The sequence below is a fragment of the Bubalus bubalis genome, chromosome 19, assembly GCF_019923935.1.
Source record: "Bubalus bubalis isolate 160015118507 breed Murrah chromosome 19, NDDB_SH_1, whole genome shotgun sequence".
Classification (NCBI taxonomy): Eukaryota; Metazoa; Chordata; class Mammalia; order Artiodactyla; family Bovidae; genus Bubalus; species Bubalus bubalis.
Window position 1 is genome coordinate 6569848 of NC_059175.1, and position 27103 is coordinate 6596950.

A 27103-nucleotide genomic window follows, 5' to 3' on the forward strand; every position below is an offset into this window, starting at 1 on the left:
TCAGCAGGGAAGTGGATAAAATGTACTGTATACACAGTGGAATATTATTCAGCCTTAATAAGGAAATTCTGACATATGCTACAACATAGATGAACTTTGAGGCCATTATGCTAATTGAAATAAGCCAATCACAAAAAGACAAATACTGTAGAATATCACTTATAGGAAGTATCTAGAGTCCTCAGCATTATAGAGACAGGAAGTAGAATGATAATTAACCAGGAGCTGGGGGGAAGGGAGAATGAGAAAGAGTTTGTTTCATGGATATAGAGTTTTGGTTTTGTGACATGAAAATGTTCTAGAGATTAGTTTTATGATGGTGTGGGAATATACTTAACACTATTCTATTCACTTAGAGATGGTTACAATGGTAATTTTATGTTAGTTATATTTTACCACAGTTAAAAAGTTTTTAATAAGAGAATAAGATAAGTGCAACTAGAATCAACTTGATGTGTTCCAAAGGTGAACAGCAATGAAAAGAATATTATATACTTACTATATGTTCTGGAAGCGTAGTTTGAATTGGTTATTTAAATTTCACAGTAGCCTCATGGGATAAGTCCTAGTATTATCTCCATGGGTAACCAAGAGAAAGAGGTGACATACTTTTTTCTTTTCTTCTTTAAAATCTGTGTTTGCCGGCACTGAGCCTTCACTGTCGCACGCAGGCTTCCTCTAGTTGGGTGGCAGGGGCCACGCTTGCAGTGCGGAGGCTTCTCATTGAAACTCTCTTGTTAATTTTATTATCAGCCGAATTCTCCTGTCACATAGGCAAATGATTAGGAAACATATGAATGAGGTTATTTATGTTTTTATTATTGAAATGATACCATGACCCTCTCAATTTAAATTTATTCCCTCAGTGACGAATTATAAACAAGATGTATTCTTTTACTTAGAAGATATGATGAACATTCAAAATATCAGAGGATTACCAAATGAAACTTCTTTTATGAACTAAGACCCCAAATCTGTTTATCGATTTATTTACTTTGGTCACACAGCATAGCATGTGGTATGTTATTTCCCCAACCAGGGATCAAACCCACGCCCCCTGAATTGTAATAACAGAGTTCTTACCACTGAACTGCCAGGGACGTCCCCTCCAGATCTATTTTAAACAGTAGTCCATTGTGTATATTGTCTCTGGCTATCAGTCGTCAGTTTTCTCTTATTTCTCTTGAGTACTCTGAGTAGGTAGTACTGTATTGAGGTGCTTTATCAAAAGGCTCTGCTTCCCATGAGTTTAGAAAACTCATGAGCTCGTATCTTCAGTTTTCAGTCTCTTTCCTTTGAAAGAAAATCTCTAGAAGATGTGATGAGTTCCTTAGCCTGGATAAGTTGGATTGTGTAATTGTCTTGAAATATTTATGTTTATGGTGTGTAGACCTATAGTTGTGATAATGAATGCAAGTTATAGAACTAAAGCCTTTCCTTACAGGTTGCAGATTTGGATGATGAATTTGCTGACTTAGTTTTAGGAGAATTTAGTGAGAATTTTGATTTGCTACCTGCTGAAAAGGTAAATTTTATTAATCATTTACTTCTGACCAAGTTTTACTCTTTGGATGTGGTTTGATGACTGTTGTAGATTTTTTTTTCAACCTTGGATATCATTAGAAAATGCCGACTTAAAAATTAGAACACTGTTAAAAATTAGAGAACATTGTTCATTTTCTGTATCCTTTTCCTTTCACTGTGATCCTTTCACTAAGTAGTAGTAGGGAAATCACAGATAGAAATTTGTTTTTTTGTTTTTTTTTTTAATTTACTGATCTTTCAGACTACTATAATGGTCATTTTTCTCAGGACATTTTTTCTGAATCTGTTTTAATTGTTAGTGGAAATTGATTCTAGATCTTCCCAGGTGTTTTTTTTTTTTTTTTTTTTTTCCTGGCTTTCTTATGAAATACATCAAACCAGAGAATTGTATTTGAATTATGACAGATTTATTCAAGGTCTTTTTGGTTTTTTCTGCCAGGAACCTTCTCCCATGAACGGTGTTTAAGTGGTAATGTGTTTTAAGTTGACTTCAAGATGAGCCCAGCAAATTTGCTTGGTTATTTTTCATGGAAAGAATTAACGAAAAACACAAGATCTGTAGATTAATTTTGAGCCATTAGAAGTTAGAGGTGTAAAAAATGTTTTTTCTTTTGCATGAAATGCTATAAGTTTGAATTTTTTTCTTGTTTTGTATTTGAATGGTTAGATTTGATGTTTACTATACCATATAGTCACATAATATGATTTCTGTTTCCAAAGAGTTTACAATATAGAATGAAGTTGAGCCACCATTCCTCGTATCAATAGCTTGCAAACACATCTAAGCTTTTCTTGATTTTTGTAATCTTTTAAAAGTTGTTTCTAACTTTGGTACACCTCATTTTGCCTTGGATTTTATTTAATGTGGATTTAATTCATTTGAAGAAACTGGAATTCATATTTCTAATTTCTAACAAGTTCTTCTAGTAGACTATCAAGGTTAAATCACAAGTAATTAACTTTTTCAAGAAATATTTTTCAACTATTTTAGGCACTTTTCCAGTTTTTGGTGATTTAGTGATATTATGGGATTTGCTATAATGCTTATATAGATTTTACATTCTAGTGGATGGGGGGACAGACAGTAAACTAATAAATATATATCTAATATACCAGATAGTGATTAATGTTATTTACAATGAAAAATAAAGAATAAGGCCATAAAGAATGATGGTAGTGTGCTGAGGAGTAATAATTTACATGGTTAGTTAGAGAAGTCATCTGATTCTGAGATATTTTGGTGGAGACCAAAATACTACACATAAAACATTTATATCTCTGCTTTATAGCTACAAGCTGCAATACACAGAGTAACACTGGCTCAGACAGCAGTGCCTGTGCTTTGTGGAAGTGCCCTGAAAAACAAAGGGGTCCAGCCCTTATTAGACGCTATTACTATGTACTTGCCTTCACCGGAAGAACGCAACTATGAATTTCTGTAAGTATAAAAGTACATAGATTAAAATCTTACAGACTTGAAAAGATAGGTAGACAGATAGGTCTTATTTTTTAAAAATGGTAGTTGAAGCACAGTTTCTGAATAACATTGATGAAGAATATCACTGTAGACAATATAATGAAGAGTCATTGTAAGTTTACTTGAAAGGGATGTTTGTCATCATCTCTTGTAACCTGCTGTCTTGAAGACGGCGCTAAGAATGTGTGACTTCTTTGCTGTTGACCCTTCCATCTTAGTCTGAAAAAAAGAAGTAGTACACTGGGGGTGTTTGATAAATATGCTATAGATATATTTATATTTATTATGGATTTCAAGATTTTCCGTAAGCTCAAAATATTTTGTGACTGTAAGGAAAGGTCTGTTGTTTTACTGCTCTTGAGCCTAACAGCTTTGTTCTTGGCAATAAATCCTCTAAAATCTAAGTGAGCTTTGTGCATAATGGCAGACAGAGGTGGACTTTAATCCTGTTAACTGGAATCTGAGTCACTTTTCATCTCTGTATTGGAGAGGCATTATGGCAATGTGATGATGAGCATGGACTGTGTACTACTTGAATTTAAATCTAGGTCTTCCAAGTTGCTTAACCTCTCATCTGTAAAATGCAGAAAATGGAATTTATCTCATAAGATTGACACTAGAATAAATGAGCTAATATTTATAAAGCACATAGAACAGTTCCTAGTATATGATCAACTCTCTATATAAGGACTTGTTAGATAAAATTTGAAGAGAACAGGAATAAGAGAAGCTCAATAGACACTTCTATTAGAAGTGTCTAATCTCCTAAGTCATGGACTCCTTTGAAACTAATGAAAATATGGAGCTTTTTCCTCAGAAAAATGTACCTATGCACAAAATTTGGCAGTTTGAGACAAATTCAGACTTTCTGAAACCTCTCAGTGAACACCAATTTAAGGACATCATTCTGTAACTGTTGGTGTTGTAAACAAGTTCAAGTTTATAGTGTAGGTTTATATGGCTCTGCAGCTGAAGAAAAAGTGGGAGGAGAGAGTGAAAGCAGTAATTGAAAAGTACCTTCTTGTTTATCCTTTATGGGATTTTAAGAAGTGGTGTGATATTCCTAGGTGTATTTTTTGAGGAGGGATGTCTCAGCAAGAATTATTTGCTAACAGAAGTAATATTTGGAAGAGAATCCATTTTTTTGTTTATTTGTTTTTTTCCAGTTTTGAAGCATTAATGGTAAGATCTCCAATAAGTAATCTAGTCCAGTGGAGGAAGAGAGGTACAGAATACATTATTTAATTGTCCTGGGTTGCTAAATTAGAAGATAAGAGTAATCTTTAGAGGACATGAAGTTTAAGTTTATGCAGTGATTTTGATCTTATCTATATAGATATATAGGAGGTATATTTTAAAGGCTTTTCTGGAATTTCTCCTTAATTTTTAGGCAATGGTATAAGGGTGACTTATGTGCCCTGGCATTTAAAGTCCTCCATGACAAGCAGCGAGGCCCACTGGTTTTTATGCGCATATACTCAGGCATGATAAAACCGCAAACGGCCATCCATAATATTAATGGAAACTGCACGTAAGTAGAAGCCTAGGTTATTTTCTAAAACTTCTTATTTCTAAACTCATTTCTTTGTACTTTTACTAACATGAATCATGGTTTTACAGGGAGAGGATAAGTCGTCTACTTTTGCCATTTGCTGACCAACATATAGAAATCCCTTTACTGACTGCTGGTAACATTGCTTTGACTGTTGGGCTTAAACATGTAAGTGACCAAATGGTTTCTGTAGGAAATAACAGCTTATATGTTTAATTAAAAGTATGTATTTTGTCATAGCAAAAACCCATAAACAATCCAAAAGCTATCAGTAGTGGAATAATGAATATTGTAGTACATTCATCAACATAGTCAAATCTCAAACGTTTAATACAGAGAAAAATAAATTATGGAATGCTATAAACACTATGGATTGTCTTTATATAAATTTCAAATTCAAGTAAAATAAATACATTATTTATGGATACATACTTATGTTTAAGTTTATATTACTACTACTACTAAGTCGCTTCAGTTGTGTCCAACTCTTTGCGACCCCATGAACTGCAGCCTACTAGGCTTCTCCGTCCATGGGATTCTCCGGTCAAGAACACTGGAGTGGGTTGCCATTTCCTTCTCCAATGCATGAAAGTGGAAAGTGAAAGTAAAGTCGCTCAGTTGTGTCCGACTCTTAGCGACCCCATGGACTGCAGCCTGCCTACCAGGCTCCTCGGTCCATGGGATTTTCTGGGCAACAGTACTAGAGTGAGGTGCCATTGCCTTCTCTCAACTTTATATTAGATAGTGTTATTCTCATTAGGTTTTTTGCTATCTTGATAACTTCAGAAAGTTTAACTTTATAACTGATTATGTAAAAACTGAAGATATTTTCCCAATGAAGTCTTGTAAGGGCAAGAATTTTTCTTTCTCTTGCTCAAAGATAAATTTGATTTGCCAGATGAATTTTTAAATGTATTTTTTTTGTATGTGTGTTTTATTGTTGTCCTCCTCCAGGAGTGTTTTATTGTTAGAATTTACTAACAATAGTAATGTTTAACAGTAGTGTTTTGGATAGAATTTGTCTATAAGTTGAATTAGCTTTACGAATGTACAGTTATAATAAGCTTAGTGAATTTGTCTCTTTTAGGTTTTGATGAAGATAAAGTGCTACATTGAATTTTTCTTTGGTTTTCATGGTTTTTGGTGGAAGCTGAGTGCTTGCCTGTTGTGTTCATGCATCTTGTTTGCTTGCAGACTGCTACCGGGGACACCATTGTCTCATCCAGGTCCAGCGCATTAGCTGCGTCTCGTCGAGCCAAAAGGGGGGGAGAAAAGAAGCAGAAAGAAAACAATGAAGCAGAGAGGCTTTTATTGGCTGGCGTGGAGATTCCAGAACCTGTTTTCTTCTGTACCATAGAACCTCCATCAATGGCTAAGCAGCCAGGTACAAATAATCTTGGTGCATCAATTAATTAGCGCTCTGACAATTTAGGTAAAATAGTTACATTTTACTTCAAAAGGTTTTTCACGTTATTTTATGTCGTTGAGTTTAGCATTTCAGTTCAGTCGCTCAGTCATGTCCAGCTGTTCGCGACCCCATGGACTGCAGCACATCAGCCTTCCCTGTTCATCACCAACTCCCAGAGTTTGCCCAAACTCATGTCCATCGAATTGTGATACCATCCAAACATCTCATCCTCTGTTCTCCCCTTCTCCTCCTGCTTTCCATCTTTCCCAGCATCAGGGTCTTTTCCAGTGAGTCAGTTCTTCACATCAGGTGGCCAAAGTATTGGAGTTTCAGCTTTAGCATCAGGCCTTCCAATGGATATTCAGGACTGATTTCCTTTAGTATTGACTAGTTTATCTCCTTGCTGTGCGTGGGACTCTCAAGTGTCCTCTCCAACACCACAGTTCAAAAGCATCAATTCTTTGGTGCTCAGCTTTCTCTATAGTCCAACTCTCACATCCATACATTACTACTGGAAAAACCATAGCTTTGGCTAGATGGACCTTTGTTGGCAAAGTAATGTCTCTGCTTTTTAATATGCTGTCTAGGTTGGTCATAGCTTTTCTTCCAAAGAGCAAGTGTCTTCTAATTTCATGGCTGTACTCACCATCTGCAGTGATTTTGGAGTCCAAGAAAATAAAGTCTCTCACTGTTTCCATTGTTTCTCCATCTATTTGCCATGAAGTGATGGGACCAGATGTCATGATCTTAGTTTTCTGAATGTTGAAATTATAGTTGGCCCTTCCTGTACTTGGTTCCTCCATATCTGACTCCGTATATAAGAAGACCTGCATCAAATCCATGTTATTCAGGGGTCAGCTGTATTCTTCTTTGGTGTGATCATTCATCGTAGAGTGGGCACATTAGCATCTCTATTCATGATATAATTTAGCCTCCTTTGTATTTGTTTCTGAAGGCTTTTTTGTTAGCTTCTTAATCTTTGCAGAGTATAATCAGATGATGTTACTGTCCCATGTAAAACCTTTCAGTGGCTTCCCAGTGCAAATCCAGACTTCACCATGGCCTTCAAACCTTTCATGATGTGATTGATCTCTGTCACACATCTCCTCATCTGATGCTGCTCTTTTGTCTACCATTATCCAGCTACAATGGCCTTCTTATTTCTTCAGTAGAAACCATTCCTTGCACAGCCATTTACTTCCTCTATCTGGAATTCTTTTTCTCTGGGATTTTACTTACAACAACATTCTTTTTGGTTTATGTCTTTATCTAAATCATCCTGGAAAGGTCTCTCCAGGTCATTCAGTCTCAAGTAACCTCCCATCACTGTCTTGTCACTTTTTTTAATTCTCTACAAAACATTTCTGGCCATGTGAAATAACTATTATTGTAGTACCTTATCTTAAAAAATAAAATGTAAAGGTAACAGTTATTGTTAATCCTCTAGATTTGGATCATGCATTGAAATGCCTTCAGCGTGAAGATCCCAGTTTGAAAGTGAAGCTAGATCCTGATTCTGGACAAGTATGCATATTATTATATAATTCCCCAAATCTTTCAATAATAATGTTTGTTTGTGTGCAAGAGAGTGTTTAAGTGCATTTGTCTAAAACATTGATTTGTCCATGTACCTGAAAGAAAAGGCCTTCTACTTTGGCTCTCTCATAAATTTCTGATTATTATTTTTACTGTCAAGCTAAATTCTCCTTAATTCCTCAGCACGATTATACCTTACTTATATAAACTACTCTCCAACATTTATATCTTCCAGAACACAGCCTTATGTGAAATTTTGAAATAAATCTTTCAACCCCAAGACAACACTCTGAGCCTCTTATGCTAAAACTTACAGAAACTGTTTACTAAAGGGAGGATGCAAAGATACTTTTAATGATGATAACACACATAAAATGGGTGAGAAGTGACAGATTGCGGCCAACAGTATGGGAGGAAATAGAGTCTAAAGTAGGTACAGGACTGCACTGTGTATTATGGTATAGCAGAAGAACACATGTTTGTTCTACATCTTCTTTTTAGGGAGGCAGAGTAGAGTTTATATAAAATATCGAGAAAAAGTTCCTTTAAAAGATTATAAATGTGTCTGTAAAAAGGATAAACTCATTTTAGTTAATCTGAAAAATGTGGAGTACTTTTTTTTCCTAAATGCCAACTAAGTGATGTAGCAGCTTAGTTTAATTGATTCTGAAGGCTGTAACAGCAATTGCAATAGAAACTTTTTATTTAAAAACCACCAATACAAATTTTTTTAAAAATAGCAAATAACATGCAAGTGGACAAAGTAAAGAATTAAAGTCTCCCTTTCAATCTTTTCATCCTGTTCTACACAGATAATCAGTGAATAGCCTTTCACACTTTTCTGAACATCCATTTTTCTGCCATGCTATGTTATAAAGCATAGTATATATATACATATTTCTAAATATATATGTACAGATATATAGCTAGTCATTCTATTTGTATTATTCAACAACTTGCTTCTTTCCAAATAATTTACTTTTTTAACTTTACATTAAAGTATCACAGTCATACACCAAATAGTCTTTTATTGTTTCTTACAGCTTTTTTTACACTGAAAGGAAACAAATCAGAAACAGCCAAGGAAGAGACACATAGGGCAAAGTCTGGGAGAGTTCTAAATGCAAAGCCTTCTTCATCCTCTTGACTCTGTGGAGTACTGCCAGCCAGGGAAGCTCACCTAAGCCTTCAATGTCCAGAGATTCTGTTGGAACGTAATCACATACTGCCTATGTGGTTGACATTTAATCTCTCGTGCCTCCTGTAGGTTTGGGCTACTACCTTCACTCTCTAGGTTGTGAATGGGTATGGCTATTCCAAAGCCTGTTTCATAAGTCACATTGTTAGACTGTCTGGTGGACAGAGGCGCCAGACAAGCAAAGACAGTTCTATCAGGGAGCATTTTGGCCTAGAGATAACTTTCCAGTAGCTAAAGGCAAGGGCCAGATCTCTTTTCAGTTTAAAGTTAATGCTTCACTATACAGATGGTATATGAATAAAATGGGGCAAATAGGATTACTTGCACGTACTGTCCCGTACACAAAGACCTTCAGGAATAACTATTTTTGTGTTATTTTGTTTTTTGGGGTTTTTTTTTTAATGTTTTAATGCAAATTTGGCTATTCTAACAAGGACCCAAAATGACATTGGTTCAAAAAAGATAAAAGTCAGTTTCTCTGTCACTTAAAGGTTCAAGCTACTCTAGTAGTTTTGATTTTTGTTTTTTGTTTTTTTTATTCTTTGTTTATTCCATGAGTAGTCACATATTGTTGTTATAATCTGAATTTTGTTAAATTTAATATGGCCTGCTTTTATTTATTTTAATTTTTTAAAAATATTTATTTATCTATTTTTTAGAGGCTACTTACTTTACAATATTGTGTTGGTTTTGCCATACATTGACATGAATCCACCACGGGTGTACATGTATTCTCCATCCTGAACTCCCCCTCCCACCTTCCTCCCCATCCCATCCCTCTGGGTCATCCCAGTGCACTAGCCCCAAGCACCCTGTATCATGCATCGAACTTGGACTGGCAATCTGTTTCACATATGATAATATACATGTTTCAAAGCCATTCTTCCAAACCATCCCACCCTCACCCTCTCCCATGGAGTCCAAAAGACTGTTCTGTACATCTGTGTCTCTTTTGCTGTCTCACATACAGGGTTATCACTACCATCTTTCTAAATTCCATATATATGTGTTAGTATACCATATTGGTGTTTTTCTTTCTGGCTTCACTCTGTATAATAGGCTCCAGTTTCATCCACCTCATTAGAACTGATTCAAATGTATTCTTTTTAATGGCTGAGTAATACTCCATTGTGTATGTATAAATTGAAGAAAGTAGGGAAAACCACTAGACCATTCAGATATGACCTAAATCAGATCCCTTATGATTATACAGTGGAAGTGAGAAATAGATTTAAGGGCCTAGATCTGATAGATAGAGTGCCTGATGAACTATGGACTGAGGTTCGTGACATTGTACAGGAGACAGGGATCAAGACCATCCCCATGGAAAAGAAATGCAAAAAAGCAAAATGGCTGTCTGGGGAGGTCTTACAAATAGCTGTGAGAAGAAGAGAATCGAAAAGCAAAGGAGAAAAGGAAAGATATAAACATCTGAATGCAGAGTTCCGAAGAATAGCAAGGAGAGATAAGAAAGCCTTCCTCAGCGATCAATGCAAAGAAATAGAGGGAAACAACAGAATGGGAAAGACTAGAGATCTCTTCAAGAAAATCAGAGATACCAAAGGAAAATTTCATGCAAAGATGGGCTCGATAAAGGACAAAAATGGTATGGACCTAAGAGAAGCAGAAGACATTAAGAAGAGGTGGCAAGAATGCACAGAAGAACTGTACAAAAAAGATCTTCACGACCCAGATAATCATGATGGTGTGATCACTGACCTAGAGCCAGACATCCTGGAATGTGAAGTCAAGTGGGCCTTAGAAAGCATCACTGCAAACAAAGCTAGTGGAGGTGATGGAATTCCAGTTGAGCTATTCCAAATCCTGAAAGATGATGCTGTGAAAGTGTTGCACTCAATATGCCAGCAAATTTGGAAAACTCAGCAGTGGCCACAGAACTGGAAAAGTTCAGTTTTCATTCCAATCCCAAAGAAAGGCAATGCCAAAAAATGCTCAAACTACCGCACAATTGCACTCAACTCACACGCTAGTAAAGTAATGCTCAAAATTCTCCAAGCCAGACTTCAGCAATACGTGAACCTTGAACTTCCTGATGTTCAAGCTGGTTTTAGAAAAGGGAGAGGAACCAGAGATCAAATTGCCAACATCCGCTGGATCATGGAAAAAGCAAGAGAGTTCCAGAAAAACATCTATTTCTGCTTTATTGACTATGCCAAAGCCTTTGACTGTGTGGATCACAATAAACTGTGGAAAATTCTGAAAGAGATGGGAATACCAGACCACCTGACCTGCCTCTTGAGAAATCTGTATGCAGGTCAGGAAGCAACAGTTACAACTGGACATGGAACAACAGACTGGTTCCAAATAGGTAAAGGAGTATGTCAAGGCTGTATATTGTCATCCTGTTTATTTAACTTATATGCAGAGTACATCATGAGAAATGCTGGACTGGAAGAAACACAAGCTGGAATCAAGATTGCCAGGAGAAATATCAATAACCTCAGATATGCAGATGACACCACCCTTATGGCAGAAAGTGAAGAGGAACTCAAAAGCCTCTTGATGAAAGTGGAGAGTGAAAAAGTTGGCTTAAAGCTCAACATTCAGAAAACGAAGATCATGGCATCTGGTCCCATCACTTCATGGGAAATAGATGGGGAAACAGTGGAAACAGTGTCAGACTTTATTTTTTGGGGCTCCAAAATCACTGCAGATGGTGACTGCAGCCATGAAATTAAAAGACGCTTACTCCTTAGAAGGAAAGTTATGACCAACCTAGATAGCATATTCAAAAGCAGAGACATTACTTTGCCAACAAAGGTTCGTCTAGTCAAGGCTATGGTTTTTCCAGTGGTCATGTATGGATGTGAGAGTTGGACTGTGAAGAAGGCTGAGCGCCAAAGAATTGATGCTTTTGAACTGTGGTGTTGGAGAAGATTCTTGAGAGTCTTCTCCATTCTGAAGGAGATCAGCCCTTGGATTTCTTTGGAAGGAATGATGCTAAAGCTGAAACTCCAGTACTTTGGCCACCTCATGCGAAGAGTTGACTCATTGGAAACGACTCTGATGCTGGGAGGGATTGGGGGCAGGAGGAGAAGGGGACGACAGAGGATGAGATGGCTGGATGGCATCACTGACTCGATGGACGTGAGTCTCAGTGAACTCCGGGAGTTGGTGATGGACAGGGAGACCTGGCGTGCTGCGGTTCATGGAGTCGCAAAGAGTCGGACACAACTGAGCGACTGATCTGATCTGATATGACCACAGCCTTCTTATCCATTCGTCTGCTGATTGACATCTAGGTTGCTTCCATGTCCTGGCTATTATAAACAGTGCTGCGATGAACATTGGGGTACACGTGTCTCTTTCAATTCTGGTTTCCTTGGTGTGCATGCCCAGCAGTGGGATTGCTGGGTCATATTACTCTAGTAGTTTTGACTGCCCACAAAACTGTAAGGTTAAGGTGTCCAGGATGGTTGGGAAATAGCCATGTGATTGGGAGTGTTTGGGAGAGGGGTTATTTCCCTCATTCACAAGATGTTGCCCTCATTCACGTTTCAAGATAGTTATCTACATCTTCATTAAGAGAATGGTTTTATTTATCCTTAAAGATATAACCTAGAAGTTGACAACATCATTGATACTTAGATTCCGTTGGCTAGCACTTAGCTTTGTGGTTGGGAAGCATGGTTCTGGTTAGAATGCCACTTAGCCAGCTAATAACCCAACCATCACAGAGTAAGAGACTGGCTCCACTGGCTCTTAGTTGTGGCACATGGGATCTTCTTTGCGGCACGAGCACTGACTAGTTACCCGACCAGTGATCAAACCCAGGCCCCCTCCATTGGGAATGTGGAATTGTAGTCACTGGACCACTCCTTGTGATTCACTTTTAATTGATTTATTTTTACAGTCAGAGAAGTTAAAAACAGTGTTTTGATGTAGGAGCCAAGAAAAAATTTTGTTTATACAGGAGAAATTTTGTTTATAAGTAATGGGAAATAAAATATATTGATATCATACCTTTATTTAGTGTTTTGTGATAAACAATTTTTCCTTGACCTTTGTTTTGTTTTCTTCCTCTTTTACCCAGACTGTCCTTTGTGGCATGGGGGAGTTACATATTGAAATTATTCATGACCGAATCAAGAGGGAATATGGACTAGAAACCTATCTCGGGCCCCTCCAGGTGGCATACCGAGAGGCCATCCTAAATTCGGTTCGCGCCACAGGTAAATACAACATTTAGAATTTGCTGGTCCTGTTGCTTTCTTTCTCTCCAGAATCTGTTTGCTGCATCTCTTAATAAAGCAGGGTTTATATTCACTAGTGTCTTCCATCAGTGAGGACAGGTTTTATGTGTGTTTTCTTGTTTTTTTAGAATTTGTTTGCTTTAGGCATGGCCATATTTCTTGCCACTCATTTATTACATATACTGGCTGAGCCACTCGTCAAACAGGTACACAGTGGAGTTAACCATTGAAGTAAACAGCTCATCCTGGTCCTCAATACCAGAATGAATATAAGAATTTGAAATTGGTGTGCTATTTTTTACTCCATAAAATAGTGGAAATGGGGAGTGGGGAAAGTAGAATTAGAAGGCAGTCAAATGGTACCAACTTCCAGTTATAAGATAAATAAGTACTGGGGTTTGCTGTACACCATGATAAAGATAATTAATACTACTGTACATTATAAGTGAAAGTTAAGAGAGTATATCCTAAGAGTTCTCATCACAAAGGAAAAAATCTTTTTCTGTTTCTTTAATGTTGTGTCTATATGAGATGGTAGATGTTCACCAAAATAATTGTGGTAATTGTTTCATGATCTATGTAAGTTAAATCCTTGTGTTATACACCTTAAACTCCTACAGTGCTGTATGTCAATTATATCTCAGCAAAATTACAGATAATTTTAAAATTTTAAAAAGAAAAGTAGAGTGGAAAATAATTTTCACTAATAAACATGGTAATCTTGTGCTGATGGTGTTCTTGGGAAACTGAAGTTTTTATATTTCTGTGCCAAAATGTAAGAATTCATGCTTTTTCTACATACGATCTTTTTTCAGTTTGGTTCCCTTAAGTGAAAAAACATGATAGCTATTCCCATCCCCACAATAAGAAAACTTGGACAGGTTTGTGAAAAAAATATAGAAAAGAGATGTTTAGCATAACTAAGAACTTTTAAGCACTTCAGTGGTTTGTAAATAGGCCAGGTGATTACTTTTCTTTGAAACTTGAAAAATTAAACAGGATATAGGGGCATGATGACAAATGACATGATGATTTCTCTTTCTGGACTTTATACCTGGAAAAACAAGATGCTTGGAAAATATAAATAACCTCTTTCAAATTAATGTCTGAAGTGGTTAGAATATGATGGAAACTTCCAGAGGTTAAAGAAAGGAAGGTGGAACAGGAATCTTGGAAAATAACTTAGCACCTAAGCCACTAGCTATTCTGGAGAAATCTGTGGTCATATTTAACCTACTGCTTGAGAGCCACATTCTTATGGAAGCAATATGGAAAGCCTTCTCCTTAAAAGAAGGTGACAAGGAAACTTATCTGACTGGCTTTTGGCAAAGGGGCAGAATTTCTGAGAATTTGTAACCATAGGCATTTTCAGCCTACGTTCATAGAACCCATATAATCTATAAAACTCCAAACCAAGAAGAACTTGGTGTGAAGTCCTCTTGGTTGGCGATAGACCAAGGAGCCTTGAGAAAGCAAACATAGGGCTCGATAGGTAAATGTGCCCTCAATCCAGGCCTCAAAGATCCCACAAAGTAAAAAGAACTCACAGTATATTTTTTGAAGTTTTAAAATCATAAAACCTTGAGAAAAGGCACAATGAGCAGAAAAAAGCAGTAGAAACAATAAACCTCACAGGCAGACCAACAAAGGCTTCTGATACCGGAATTACCATGTACACAGTATATAAAATATTATTTTTGAAGAAATAAGGGGATTAAAAAGTATTAGTAAGAAATAGGAAACTTTCAAAAATAAATAAGCAATGGACTGTTACCTGAGAAAGAAAGGAAATGTTCAAAACAATGATGGGGTTGTGTCATAAGGACATAGGAACCAACCTGAAGAGGCTACACTGGCTAAATCTGGGTTAATTTGAGCTCCAGAATAGCTAAAAACAATAATTAAGCCATTGACAAAAAGCTAGAATTCATGAGGCCATACCGATAATAGATAACAAGAAGAGACTGTTTTTCCTTATACTGAAATGCCAAGTGCTGACTGTTAGATGTTGAGGAGGAGGGTTGGAATAGAAAATCGTCATTTTGCAAATACTTAATATTGTGTACATTGTTGAATAACATATTTGCATAGTCTTCAAGTGTCTCCCTCTAAATTGCTTATTAGTTACAAAGTGAAAAGCTAGTAACCCGATGCTGTTGACTGAACAGTCAGACCACCAGTGATCACATGCTGTTGAGGCACAGGTTACATTTGTGTACATCTAGAAAATTATCAAAATGTACAGGCATTAAAGAAGACCGAAGTTCAGTGGGAAACCATACTATTCATGAGACTTCCCTGGTGGTCCAGGGGCTGAGATTGTGCTCCTGATGCCTGGGGCCATCTGATCCCTGGGTGGGGAACTATTAATAGATCCCACATACCACAGCTGAGAGTTCATATGCCACAACTAAAGATTGTGCATGCCACAACTAAGACCCGGTGCAGCCAGATACATGTTTTGAATAAGAGAATGAAAGAAAAGTATAGATAAGAACCATACTATTCATAGATAAGAGGACTGAATAGCATGAGGGTACCAGTTCTACCCAAAGAAGTGTATCAGACTTTAATACTTACTATAAAAGCAGTCATTATGATACTGACCAACTAATCAACCTAGGAACAGACAAATATACCAGGGGAACAAACCAGAGAGCTTAGAAACACACTTACATTTATATGAAAATGCACCTTTCACCGAGTGGTACTGCAAGCTCAGTGGGAAAGGGGGGACTGAATTTCAATAAATGGGCCTGGAAAAACTATTCACATGGGAAAAAATTTAGATTCTTCCCATATACTGTATCTAAACCTCAATTCTAGTTGAATTTAAAAGCCTAAATAAGAGGAGAGAGTTGGAAAGTCTCCCTTTAAGGACAGAAGAATAAAGAGAATAAATGTTAATGTATGCAAAAGAGGAAAGAAAGAAAACCCCAACGCTTTATGAAAGTTTTTAAACTTTCAAATTTTTGAAAGACAGTATAGGAGAACTTAAGCAGGTAAGGCTGAAACTGTGAACTAAAAGATTAGTAAATTTGATTTTATTGATATTAAGAATGTATTAGAATATAGTGAAAGCAAAAAGATACATTGATGGAGAAGGAAATGGCAACCCACTCCAGTATTCTTGCCTGGGAAATCCCATAGACAGAGGAACCTGGTGGGCTACAGTCCATGGGGTCGCAAAGAGTCGGACATGACTGAGCGACTTCACTTTCACTTTTAAGAAATAAATAAATGTATTTATTTTGCAAAAAAAGATACACTGAGAGAAGATATTTGCCTCATATAAAACTGACAAATTAGAATCCAAAAATCACTAAAAACATGGCAACCAACCAAGTAGAAAAGTGAGCAAAAAAGGTTGAACAGACATTTCACAAAAGAGGCTGAAGGCCCATGAACATATTAAAAGATTCTCAGTTATTAGAGTCATGTGAGTTAAAAGACAAGATGCCCTTTTACACCAATAAGATTGGCAAGATTCAGGCTCTACTACAAAGCCACAGTTCTCAAGACAGTATGGTACTGGCACAAAGACAGAAATATAGATCAATGGAACAAAATAGAAAGCCCAGAGATAAATCCACGCACATATGGACACCTTATCTTTGACAAAGGAGGCAAGAATATACAATGGAGTAAAGACAATCTCTTTAACAAGTGGTGCTGGGAACTCTGGTCAACCACTTGTAAAAGAATGAAACTAGAACACTTTCTAACACCATACACAAAAATAAACTCAAAATGGATTAAAGATCTAAACGTAGGACCAGAAACTATAAAACTCCTAGAGGAGAACATAGGCAAAACACTCTCTGACATACATCACAGCAGGATCCTCTATGACACACCTCCCAGAATATTGGAAATAAAAGCAAAAATAAACAAATGGGACCTAATTAACCTTAAAAGCTTCTGCACATCAAAGGAAACTATTAGCAAGGTGAAAAGACAGCCTTCAGAATGGGAGAAGATAATAGTAAATGAAGCAACTGACAAACAACTAATCTCGAGAATATACAAGCAACTCCTACAGCTCAACTCCAGAAAAATAAATGACCCAATCAAAAATGGGCCAAAGAACTAAATAGACATTTCTCCAAAGAAGACATACAGATGGCTAACAAACACATGAAAAGATGCTCAACATCACTCATTATCAGAGAAATGCAAATCAAAACCACTATGAGGTACCATTTCACGCCAGTCAGAATGGCTGCGATCCAAAAGTCTACAAGTAATAAATGCTGGAGAGGGTGTGGAGAAAAGGGAACCCTCTTACACTGTTGGTGGGAATGCAAACTAGTACAGCCACTATGGAGAACAGTGTGGAGATTCCTTAAAAAACTGGAAATAGACCTGCCTTACGATCCAGCAACCCCACTGCTGGGCATACACACTGAGGAAACCAGAAGGGAAAGAGACACGTGTACCCCAATGTTCATCGCAGCACTGTTTATAATAGCCAGGACATGGAAGCAACCTAGATGTCCATCAGCAGATGAATGGATAAGAAAGCTGTGGTACATATACACAATGGAGTATTACTCAGCCATTAAAAAGAATACATTTGAATCAGTTCTAATGAGGTGGATGAAACTGGAGCCTATTATACAGAGTGAAGTAAGCCAGAAAGAAAAACACCAATACAGCATACTAACGCATATATATGGAATTTAGAAAGATGGTAACAATAACCCTGTGTACGAGACAGCAAAAGAGACACTGATGTATAGAACAGTCTTATGGACTCTGTGAGAGAGGGAGAGGGTGGGAAGATTTGGGAGAATGGCCTTGAAACATGTAAAATATCATGTATGAAACGAGTTGCCAGTCCAGGTTCGATGCACGATACTGGATGCTTGGGGCTGGTGCACTGGGACGACCCAGAGGGATGGAATGGGGAGGGAGGAGGGAGGAGGGTTCAGGATGGGGAACACATGTATACCTGTGGCGGATTCATTTTGATATTTGACAAAACTAATACAGTTATGTAAAGTTTAAAAATAAAATAAAATTAAAAAAAAAAAAAAAAAAGACAAGATGCCCTTTTACACCAATAAGATTGGCAAGAAAACAGATTGGCAACTTTGTTATGAAGTTGGCTATTTGTAGACCTTAGTTCTCAGCAGTTCCTCTAGTAGGTATCAGTAGGTATCAGTCCTGGGTGTTCATTGGAAGGACTGATGTTGAAGCTGAAACTCCAGTCCTTTGGCCACCTCATGCGAAGAGCTGACTCATTTACAAAGACCCTGATGCTGGCAAAGATTGAGGGCGGGAGGAGAAGGGGACGATGGAGGATGAGATGACTGGATGGCATCACTGACTCAATGGACATGAGTTTGGGTGAACTCCGGGAGTTGGTGATGCACAGGGAGGCCTGGTGTGCTGCGGTTCATGGGGTCGCAGAGTGGGACACGGCTGAGCAACTGAACTGAACTGAACTGAACAGGTGGTTTCTTGACTGCTGCTCCCTTGATTAGGAACAGTTCCAAATCTGCCTTGTGGAGCTCAGGGAAGGTCATAGAGGCTGGAGTCTTGCCTACAAGAAATGGGGGACAAAAGGGCCTCCATGCCAGAGAGCCGCACAGGGCCCCACTCAGTTTCACTGACCGCTGTTGCTTGTTGACAAATGAGGGATACCATTTTCATTTTAACAAATAGATCAGTAGTTTTGGAGGAAAGGAATCATAAACATTAAATAAAGAATATATTGTTGGAACAGTATGAAATTCAACTGTTTGTTGTCAAGGTTAAAAACCTTTTAATTTTCATTAGATAATCCTTTGTACTCAGTACGTGTTTTAAGTAAAAATTTTGTGCTTAATAGAATTTGGGTCACAAATGTTTAAACGTATGATCTGCATGTCAGAACTTGTGTGTTCATCTGCCTTAACACACCCTAACACTGAAGCAATATTAATAGATGATTCAGAGCAGGTGTTTAACGTTGATAAACACAGAATCTACGCTTTCTTGATAGAACTATTTACTCTGACATTTTTATACTGTGCTTAGTGTCTTTATTGGTATTCTCTTCCACTTTATCTTCCATGAGACCTTGAACTTGGTGACTGTAATCAACTTGTTGGACTTGTTGATTTTGCCAGTTGTGGCACCTTGACACCTTTCCAGAACAAATCTCTGAGGTACTGTATTTGGTTTGTTTACAGATACCTTAGATAGAACTTTAGGAGACAAACGGCATCTTGTGACTGTAGAACTGGAAGCAAAACCCGTGGAAACATCATCTCTTCTGCCCGTTATCGAGTATGCAGCAAGCGTTGCCGGAGACCTCTCGCAGGCCTCCCGAGAGGCCTTTGAAAATGGCGTTCACAGTGCGTGCCTCCAAGGTGAGGCAGTCAGATCAGTAAGCATGAGGATTACTTTCAACCCCTTCTAATAACAGAAATTATTTCATTCTTCTTTTCTAAACTTGGGGGTATTTTCTCCCTATTTCTGTCCATCATGCATATGTCATACCTTGTAGTCCCGCAGTATTGCATATTCTGTTCTGTTTTTTTCGGTCTTTTGTTCACTTTGCTTTTCAGTTTTGGAGGTTTCTACTGATACATCTTCTAACTCAGCCTTTCCTCAGCCGTGTCCCATCTGAGCGCGTCAGTGGTCTTCTTCCTTTCTGTTAGTGTTTTTGATCTGAGGCATTTCTTTTTGTTGTTTCTTAGGACTTCTGTCTCTCTGCCATCATGATCATCTGTTCTTAGTGCCCTTTACTTTGTCTGTTCCAGCCCTATAAATCAGTTTATATTCTCAGTCTGATCATTCAGCATTCCTGCCATGTCTGGTTCTGATGCTTGCTCTCTGCATTTAGATTGTGCTCTTTGCCCTTCAGCATTTTTCTTGATAGCCAGATATGATACACTGGGTAAAAGGGACTGCTCTAAACTGGCCTTTAGTACTGTGGTGGTGAGGTGAGGGGGAGGGGGAGTGTCTGTACCCAATCTCTTAGGAGAGACCCAATTGGGTCTTAGCCGGTGCCCTTGACCTCTGAGCTGCACAGCTGTTTCTCAGTCCTTTCATCCCCCATAGGTGGGACAGGATGGCTGGAGTAGACTGGAATTGGGTGCTTCCCTCCAGTCATCTAGGCTCTGATACCCCTTCAGGTTTGGCTCTGATATACTAGTTTCCTCTAAGGGCCGACCTTGTTAAGAATAGAATGCCTTGGAGTGTTTCAGAAAGAATTCCTACCCACTACCACCCTCATGAATCTCTGATATTTACTGTGAGAACCTGCTTGAGATCACAAAATTGTGCCCCTCCCCACCCCCAAGACTGGGTCCTCCTGGAGTTTTTAACTCTGGCTGGGCCACACTAAGCCTCAAACAGTTTAGCAGTTACAGTTCAGTGCAACTCCCTGCACTGACCTCTCTCTCCAGTCTTAGGGACGGTGGTTTGCCCTTTGTCCTCCCCTCTCCAGTCAATCCAGTAAGAGTTGTTGCATTTTATTTATTATTTAGAACAGTGTGATGACTTCAAAGCTCCTTACTTGCAGAACTGGAAGTTTTCTGCCTCTTTGCACATTTCACTTACCCCTCACTGAGTACAATATAGTCCTAATGTAGTTTTCCCCCTTACCTAGGACCATTGCTTGGATCGCCAGTTCAAGATGTAGCAGTTACTTTACATTCTTTGGTAATTCATCCTGGTACCTCCACAACTATGATTTCTGCCTGTGTCTCAAGATGCCTACAAAAGGTATGGAAGTGTCCTAATCCTTTTTGCCGTAATTGTGATTGGGGTTTTTATTTCATTAGTCTGCCCTCTAAGGGATAAGAAGAAGAGGCTTATGGAAGCTTCCTGATTGGAGAAGCTGCTATAACAGTGCTTCCTGTGAAAGTGCTGCACTCAATATGCCAGCAAATCTGGAAAACTCAGCAATGGCCACAGGACTGGAAAAGGTCAGTTTTCATTCCAGTCCCAAAGAGAGGCTGCTGCTGCTGCTGCCGCTAAGTCGCTTCAGTCGTGTCCCACTCTGTGCGACCCCATAGACGGCAGCCCACCAGGCTCCGCCGTCCCTGGGATTCTCCAGGCAAGAACACTGGAGTGGGTTGCCATTTCCTTCTCCAGTGCATGAAAGTGAAAAGTGAAAGTGAAGTCGCTTAGTCGTGTCCGACTCTTAGTGACCCCGTGGACTGCAGCCCACCAGGCACCTCCATCCATGGGATTTTCCAGGCAAGGGTACTGGAGTGGGGTGCCATAAGGCAATACCAAAGAATGTTCAAACTACCACACAATTGCACTCATTTCACATGCTAGCAAAGTTATGCTCAAAATTCTCCCAGCAAGGCTTCAATAGTATGTGAACTGAGAACCTCCAGATGTTCATGCTGGATGTAGAAAAGGCAGAGGAACCAGAAGTCAAATTGCCAACATCTGTTGGATCATCAAAAAAGCAAGAGAGTCCAGAAAAACATCTACTTCTGCTTTATTGCCTACACCAAACCCTTTGTGTGGATCACAGCAAACTATGGAAAATTCTTAAAGGGAATACCAGACCACCTTAACTGCCTCCTGAGAAATCTGTATTCAGATCAACAGTTAGAACTGGACATGAAACAACAGACTGGTTCCAAAATGGGAAAGGAGTATGTCAAGGCTGTATATTGTCACCCTGCTTATTTAACTTATATGCAGAGTACATCATGCAAAATGCCAGGCTGGATAACGCACAAGCTGGAATCAAGATTGCTGGGAGAAACATCAACAACCTCAGATATGCAGATGACACCAAGCTTATGGCAGAAAGTGAAGAGGAACTAAAGAGCCTCTAGATGAAAGTGAAAGAGTGAAAAAGTTGGTTTAAAACTCAACATTCAAAAAACTAAGATCATGGCATCCAGTCCCATCACTTCATAGCAAATAGATGGGGAAACGATGGAAGCAGTAAGAGACTTTATTTTCTTGGGCCCTAAAATTCCTGCAGATGGTGACTGCAGCTAGAAAATTTAAAAATGATTGATCTTTAGAAGAAAAGCTATGACCAACCTAGACAGCATATTAAAAAGCAGAGACCTTGCTTTGCCAACAAATGTCCGTCTAGTCAAAGCTATGGTTTTTCCAGTAGTCGTGTATGGATGTGAGAGTTGGACTCTGAAGAAGCCTGAGGGTCGAAGAATTGATGTTTTTGAACTGTGGTGTTGGAGAAGACTCTTGAGAGTCCCTTGGACTGCAAGGAGATCCAACCAGTCCATCCTAAAGGAGATCAGTCCTGAATATCCATTGGAAGGACTGATGCTGAAGCTGAAACTCCAATACTTTGACCACCTGATTCAAAGAACTGACTCATTGGAAAAGACCCTGATGCTGGGAAAGATTGAAGGCAGGAGGAGAAGGGGATGACAGAGGATGAGATGGTTGGATGGCATCACTGACTCAATGAACATGAGTTTGAGCAAACTCCGGGAGTTGGTGATGGACAGGGGCGCCTGGCATGCTGCAGTCCATGGAGTCACAAAGAGCTGGACACGACTGAGGGACCGAACTGAACTGAATCCTCTTTGCTTTAAGGTACTCTCCGGACAGCCATGCACCACTAACCTGCAGACAGCTGTGCTCCCAGTGCCTGACCTGTGTCCTTGCATTCTGAACCCTATAATCATGAGTTTCTAATCGTGGAGAATCTTTGATTTCTTAATCACTGGAGTTTTATTCAAAATAGGATCTAGGATATTGGTATTCGACACAGATAGTTACTAAACATCCTCTGATTCTGCCAAAGAGGCAAGTTGTTTTAGTGGCATCTCTCCTTTCCCTGCCTTCCCAGGTGGCACTTGTGTAAAGAACCTGCCTGTCAACGAAGGAGACGTAAGAGATGCAGGTTCGATCCCTGGGTAGGATACCTTGGAGGGGAGAAGGAAATGGCAGTTCATTCTAGTGTTCCTGCCTGGGAAATCCCATGGACAAAGGAGCCTGGTGGGCTACAGTCCATAGGGTTGCAATGAGTTGGACATGACTGAAGCGACTGAGCATGCATGCTGCTTTTCCTATACCAGATACACAGCCATAGAGGCAATCTTGGTAGCTTTGAGTAAAAGACACTTCTGGGGTCAGCTCTGCCCAAAATGGACTATAGTCTAAAGGACACTGAAGGTCTAATATTGGTTCCAGTATTGAAGTTCATGTTTATTCTACTAAGATTAATCAAGGATCACCAAAATCAGATAAGTCTTATTGAATTACAGATCAGATAAGTGAATTTCCTTCTCAGAGCATAAAACAGTCTCCTCTTCTCCTTGTGGTTGCCTGGGGATATGCCCTTGAGCTAGTGGAGGTGATGGAATTCCAGTTGAGCTATTTCAAATCCTGAAAGATGATGCTGTGAAAGTGCTGCACTCAATATGCCAGCACATTTGGAAAACTCAGCAGTGGCCACAGGACTGGAAAAGGTCAGTTTTCATTTTAATGCTAAAGAATGTTCAGACTACCACACAGTTGCACTTATCTCACATGCTAACAAAATAATGCTCAAAATTCTCCAAGCCAGGCTTCAACAGTACGTGAACTGAGAACTTCCAGATGTCCAAGCTGGATGTAGAAAAGGCAGAGGAACCAGAGATGAAATTGCCAACATCCGTTGGATCATCGAAAAAGCAAGAGAGTTACAGAAAAACATCTCCTGCTTTATTGACTACACCAAAGCCTTTGACTGTGTGGATCACAACAAACTGAAAAATTCTTAAAGAGTTGGGAATACCAGACCACCTTACCTGCCTCCTAAGAATTCCGTATCCAGGTCAAGAAGCAACAGTTAGAACTGGACATGGAACAACAGACTGGTTCCAAATTGGGAAAGGAAGTACATCAAGGCTGTATGTTGTCACTCTGCTTGTCTAACCTCTATGCAGAGTACATCATGCGAAATGCCGGGCTGAATGAAAGCTGGAATCAAGATTGCCGAGAGAAATACAAATAACCTCAGATATGTAGTTGACAGCACCCTTATGGCAGAAAGAGAAGAGGAACTAAAGAGGCTCTTGATGAAAGTGAAAGTGGAGAGTGAAAAAGCTGTCTTAAAACTCAGTATTCAAAAACTAAGATCATGGCATCCGGTCCATCACTTCATGGCAAATAGATGGGGAAACAATGGAAACAGTAAGAGACTTTATTTTGGGGGGCTCCAAAATCACTGCAGATGGTGACTGCAGCTATGAAATTAAAAGACACATTTATTCCTTGGAAGATAAGCTATGACCAACCTAGACAGCATATTCAAAAACAGAGAAATTACTTTGCTGACAAAGGTCCATCTAGTCAAAGCTATGGTTTTTTCAGTAGTTATGGATGGATGTGAGAGTTGGACTCTAAAGAAACCTGAGCACCGAAGAATTGATGTTTTTGAACTGTGGTGTTGGAGAAGACTCTTGAGAGTCTCTTGGACTGCAAGGAGATCAAACCAGTCAATTCTAAAGGAAATTAGTTCTGAATATTCATTGGAAGAACTGGTGCTGAAGCTCTAGTACTTTGGCCACCCGATGTAAAGGGCTGACTCATTAGAAAAGACCCTGATGCTGGGAAAGATTGAAGGCAGGAGGAGAAGGGGACGACAGAGGATGTGAAGGTTGGATGGCATCACTGACTAGGTGGACATGAGTTTGAGCAAGCTCCAGGAGTTGGTGATGGACAGGGAAGCGTGGTGTTCTGCAGTCCATGGGGTCACCCGCCAGGACCTTCATGTGCTGAGTGCTGATTCCATGCATTATTCTCAGTGTGGGAATGCTCTAGTTTTGTAGGTGACTGATGCGCATTAAAACACTTGCTTTTATGACCATTTTCTAGTATTTTGGACTGTGTTTGAGACCTGGCTTTCTAGTCTTATTTGAATCCATAATTACAAAGTTAATTTAAATATCCTAGGTCCCTGACTTAGGAAGGCTGAACTTTTAATGACTTTTTTATGTGAGTTTAAATTCATACTTCTTAAGAGATTTCATTTTAAAAAACACCCACCTACATTTTCAAAAATAATTATTTAAATATTGTTTTCTGGAACATATAGTTAGAAATAGTGCCTGTAAAGTGGTCATGATGAAATTGTTGAAAACATTTATCTTCTAATAATTCTTAGAGTTCCATCTGACTTTGGTTTTAGTATTGAAATAACTGTAACCTGAAAGATGATTCAGTGCTTTTAAGTTAACCTCAAGCCCCAGTATTTTGGCCAGTCCTTCAGAATCTAATACCCCTTGGTTAACCTTCCATTAAGACCATAGTAGAGAATAAGAATTAACTTTATGAGGCCTCCACTTAATCTTTAGTTTTCATTCATTACTTTAAATACTGCTAATGGAAGTGCTCTGACCCTTGTGAAACTTCATCTGGTGTGGAAATTCCTTGCCTCTGCTGATGAGAAGTTAATGATGCTTCATATAGTTACTGAGCCATCTATGTTGTGGTCATGGTGCACTGGGAACTGAGGGAACACAATAAGATGCATATGTTTTCTTGACCTAAATGAGCTTATGATTTAGAAGGAAATTAAATATAGCCAAACAGTCAAAGTATTAGATAGAATGGTATAAGATTCACAAAAGCTGAGAAGTGGGGAATTGGAGAATGGTTCTTGGTGTCAACTACTAATTGGCACCTGCCAAGAGCATTGCCAACCACTGAACAAGGGCATTCATCATCGGCCTCTACAGAGACTGAACCCCATGCTGCTGCAGCTCTTGACCTTCAACACCCCCTGAGGGAGTTCAGGGTGGAGTGAGGCACTCTTTTCTCCAGGAATCTGGTGGGACAGGTCTTTAGATAGTTGGATGTTTTTAGGAACTGATTTCATGATTCCAGTCCTTAAATCTTGTATTACCTAGAAAAGCACTAAATCCCTTTCTGAGGACCTCAGATACTCCTGGAGAGCAGAAAACACTGTAAAATGAGTGCTTAATTGTATTGAATTCCCCCTTCACCAGAATCTTATATATTGACCTTCCCCCACTGCCTCTTTGGAGCAGTCTCTCAGAGCTATATGAGGTGCGGTCTCCCAGGCTGTAGTCTGCATTTTGCCTCAGATGAAACTTAACTTGCATCTTTTTAGTCGACATTGGAAAGAAGTTAATGTTGCTGAAATTCAGCCTCTGTTCACGGGTGCTGAATAGAAACGTGGAGACAAGAGTTTTCGGTGAAACAGGAAAGAGTAGCTTTTGTTGCTTTGCCAGGCAAAGGGGGCCATGGTGAGCCAGTGACCTGAAGACTGTGACCCTCTATAGTGTTTTACGAGCAGGCTGTTTCAACCAGTCTATGGTTTATGTTCCTGTGGTTGCCAGTTTTCATCGAGAGGGGGGTTTGCTTCTGGTAAAAACAATTTAGGAGTGTGTGTCAGGCCTTTAAATCTTTAAGGGAACTGTAAGTTTGGTAATTCTGCTTTGTGACAGAATTACAGTCTAAACTGTTCCCAGTTCCCTAGCCCAACAGCTGTCCTTGTTTCTAATCTTCACATTTCCCAATCAATAACTCTTGAGTCGGCATTTTACTTCAAAAGACAAGCACACAGGGGCTTTTACAGTTTCCTTAATTGTTGACCTGTGATGTTTTGGAGGCTATGGGTACAGTGGCAGCATTCTAGACATGCAAAGATTAAAGAAGGCAGGGGGTGTTGAAATTAGGGTTGGAAAAGTAAAATCGAGTCTGACTGTAGGGAAACCTGTAAGAAACTACACTGAGCAATTTGAGATTTGTTTTGAGAAGTGTGGTAAATGATTTAAACATTTTGAAGAGAGCAGCATAATCATTAGAATATAGGAGGGACTGGAGTATGGAGAGCCTCCGACAGGGAATAGACTAGATCTGGGCTAGAGTATCAGCAATGGTATAGAAATCTTACCGCTTACATTCAGGAAAAAGGAAATCAAAGATGCATGAAGACTAGTGACGCCATCAACAGAAAGAGGAAAGAGCAGGCAAGTGTTTGGAAAAGAAAATAATAAGATCAGTTTGGACCATATTGAGTTGCTGCAAGATACTCGGACATCATCCCAGAGCAGGCCAGTGGATTACAAGGAGCACCCGAAGACTGTGACTCGAGTGCAGCTTAGAGGAAGCTTTGACGCTCTGGAACTAGGCAGTTGTTCCCACGGAAAAGACTGTGAAAAGAGAACTAAGGACAGACCCATGACCACAATACCTCCTTTTCGGTCACACAGAACTCTGTCCT

General features: G+C 39.1%; 1 protein-coding gene across 9 annotated transcripts in view; it reads left to right on the plus strand.

Moving 5' to 3' along the window:
- GFM2 (GTP dependent ribosome recycling factor mitochondrial 2) overlaps nucleotides 1-27103 on the plus strand; it is a 55296-nt gene that overhangs the window by 25725 nt on the left and 2468 nt on the right. For 3 of the 9 annotated variants that reach the window (XM_025270855.3, XM_044932538.2, XM_044932537.2), the window contains 9 exons: nucleotides 1445-1525; nucleotides 2835-2983; nucleotides 4413-4553; nucleotides 4643-4742; nucleotides 5769-5958; nucleotides 7430-7506; nucleotides 12771-12909; nucleotides 19110-19289; nucleotides 20534-20649. In XM_025270855.3, coding sequence (XP_025126640.3) covers nucleotides 1445-1525; nucleotides 2835-2983; nucleotides 4413-4553; nucleotides 4643-4742; nucleotides 5769-5958; nucleotides 7430-7506; nucleotides 12771-12909; nucleotides 19110-19289; nucleotides 20534-20649 — 1173 coding nt within the window. Of the gene's footprint in view, nucleotides 1-1444; nucleotides 1526-2834; nucleotides 2984-4412; nucleotides 4554-4642; nucleotides 4743-5768; nucleotides 5959-7429; nucleotides 7507-7753; nucleotides 7948-8561; nucleotides 8782-12770; nucleotides 12910-19109; nucleotides 19307-20533; nucleotides 20650-20708; nucleotides 20853-27103 lie in introns of those variants that run through there. The other 6 variants (XR_006546629.2, XR_006640307.1, XR_006640308.1 and 3 more) reach the window with 6 other exon arrangements.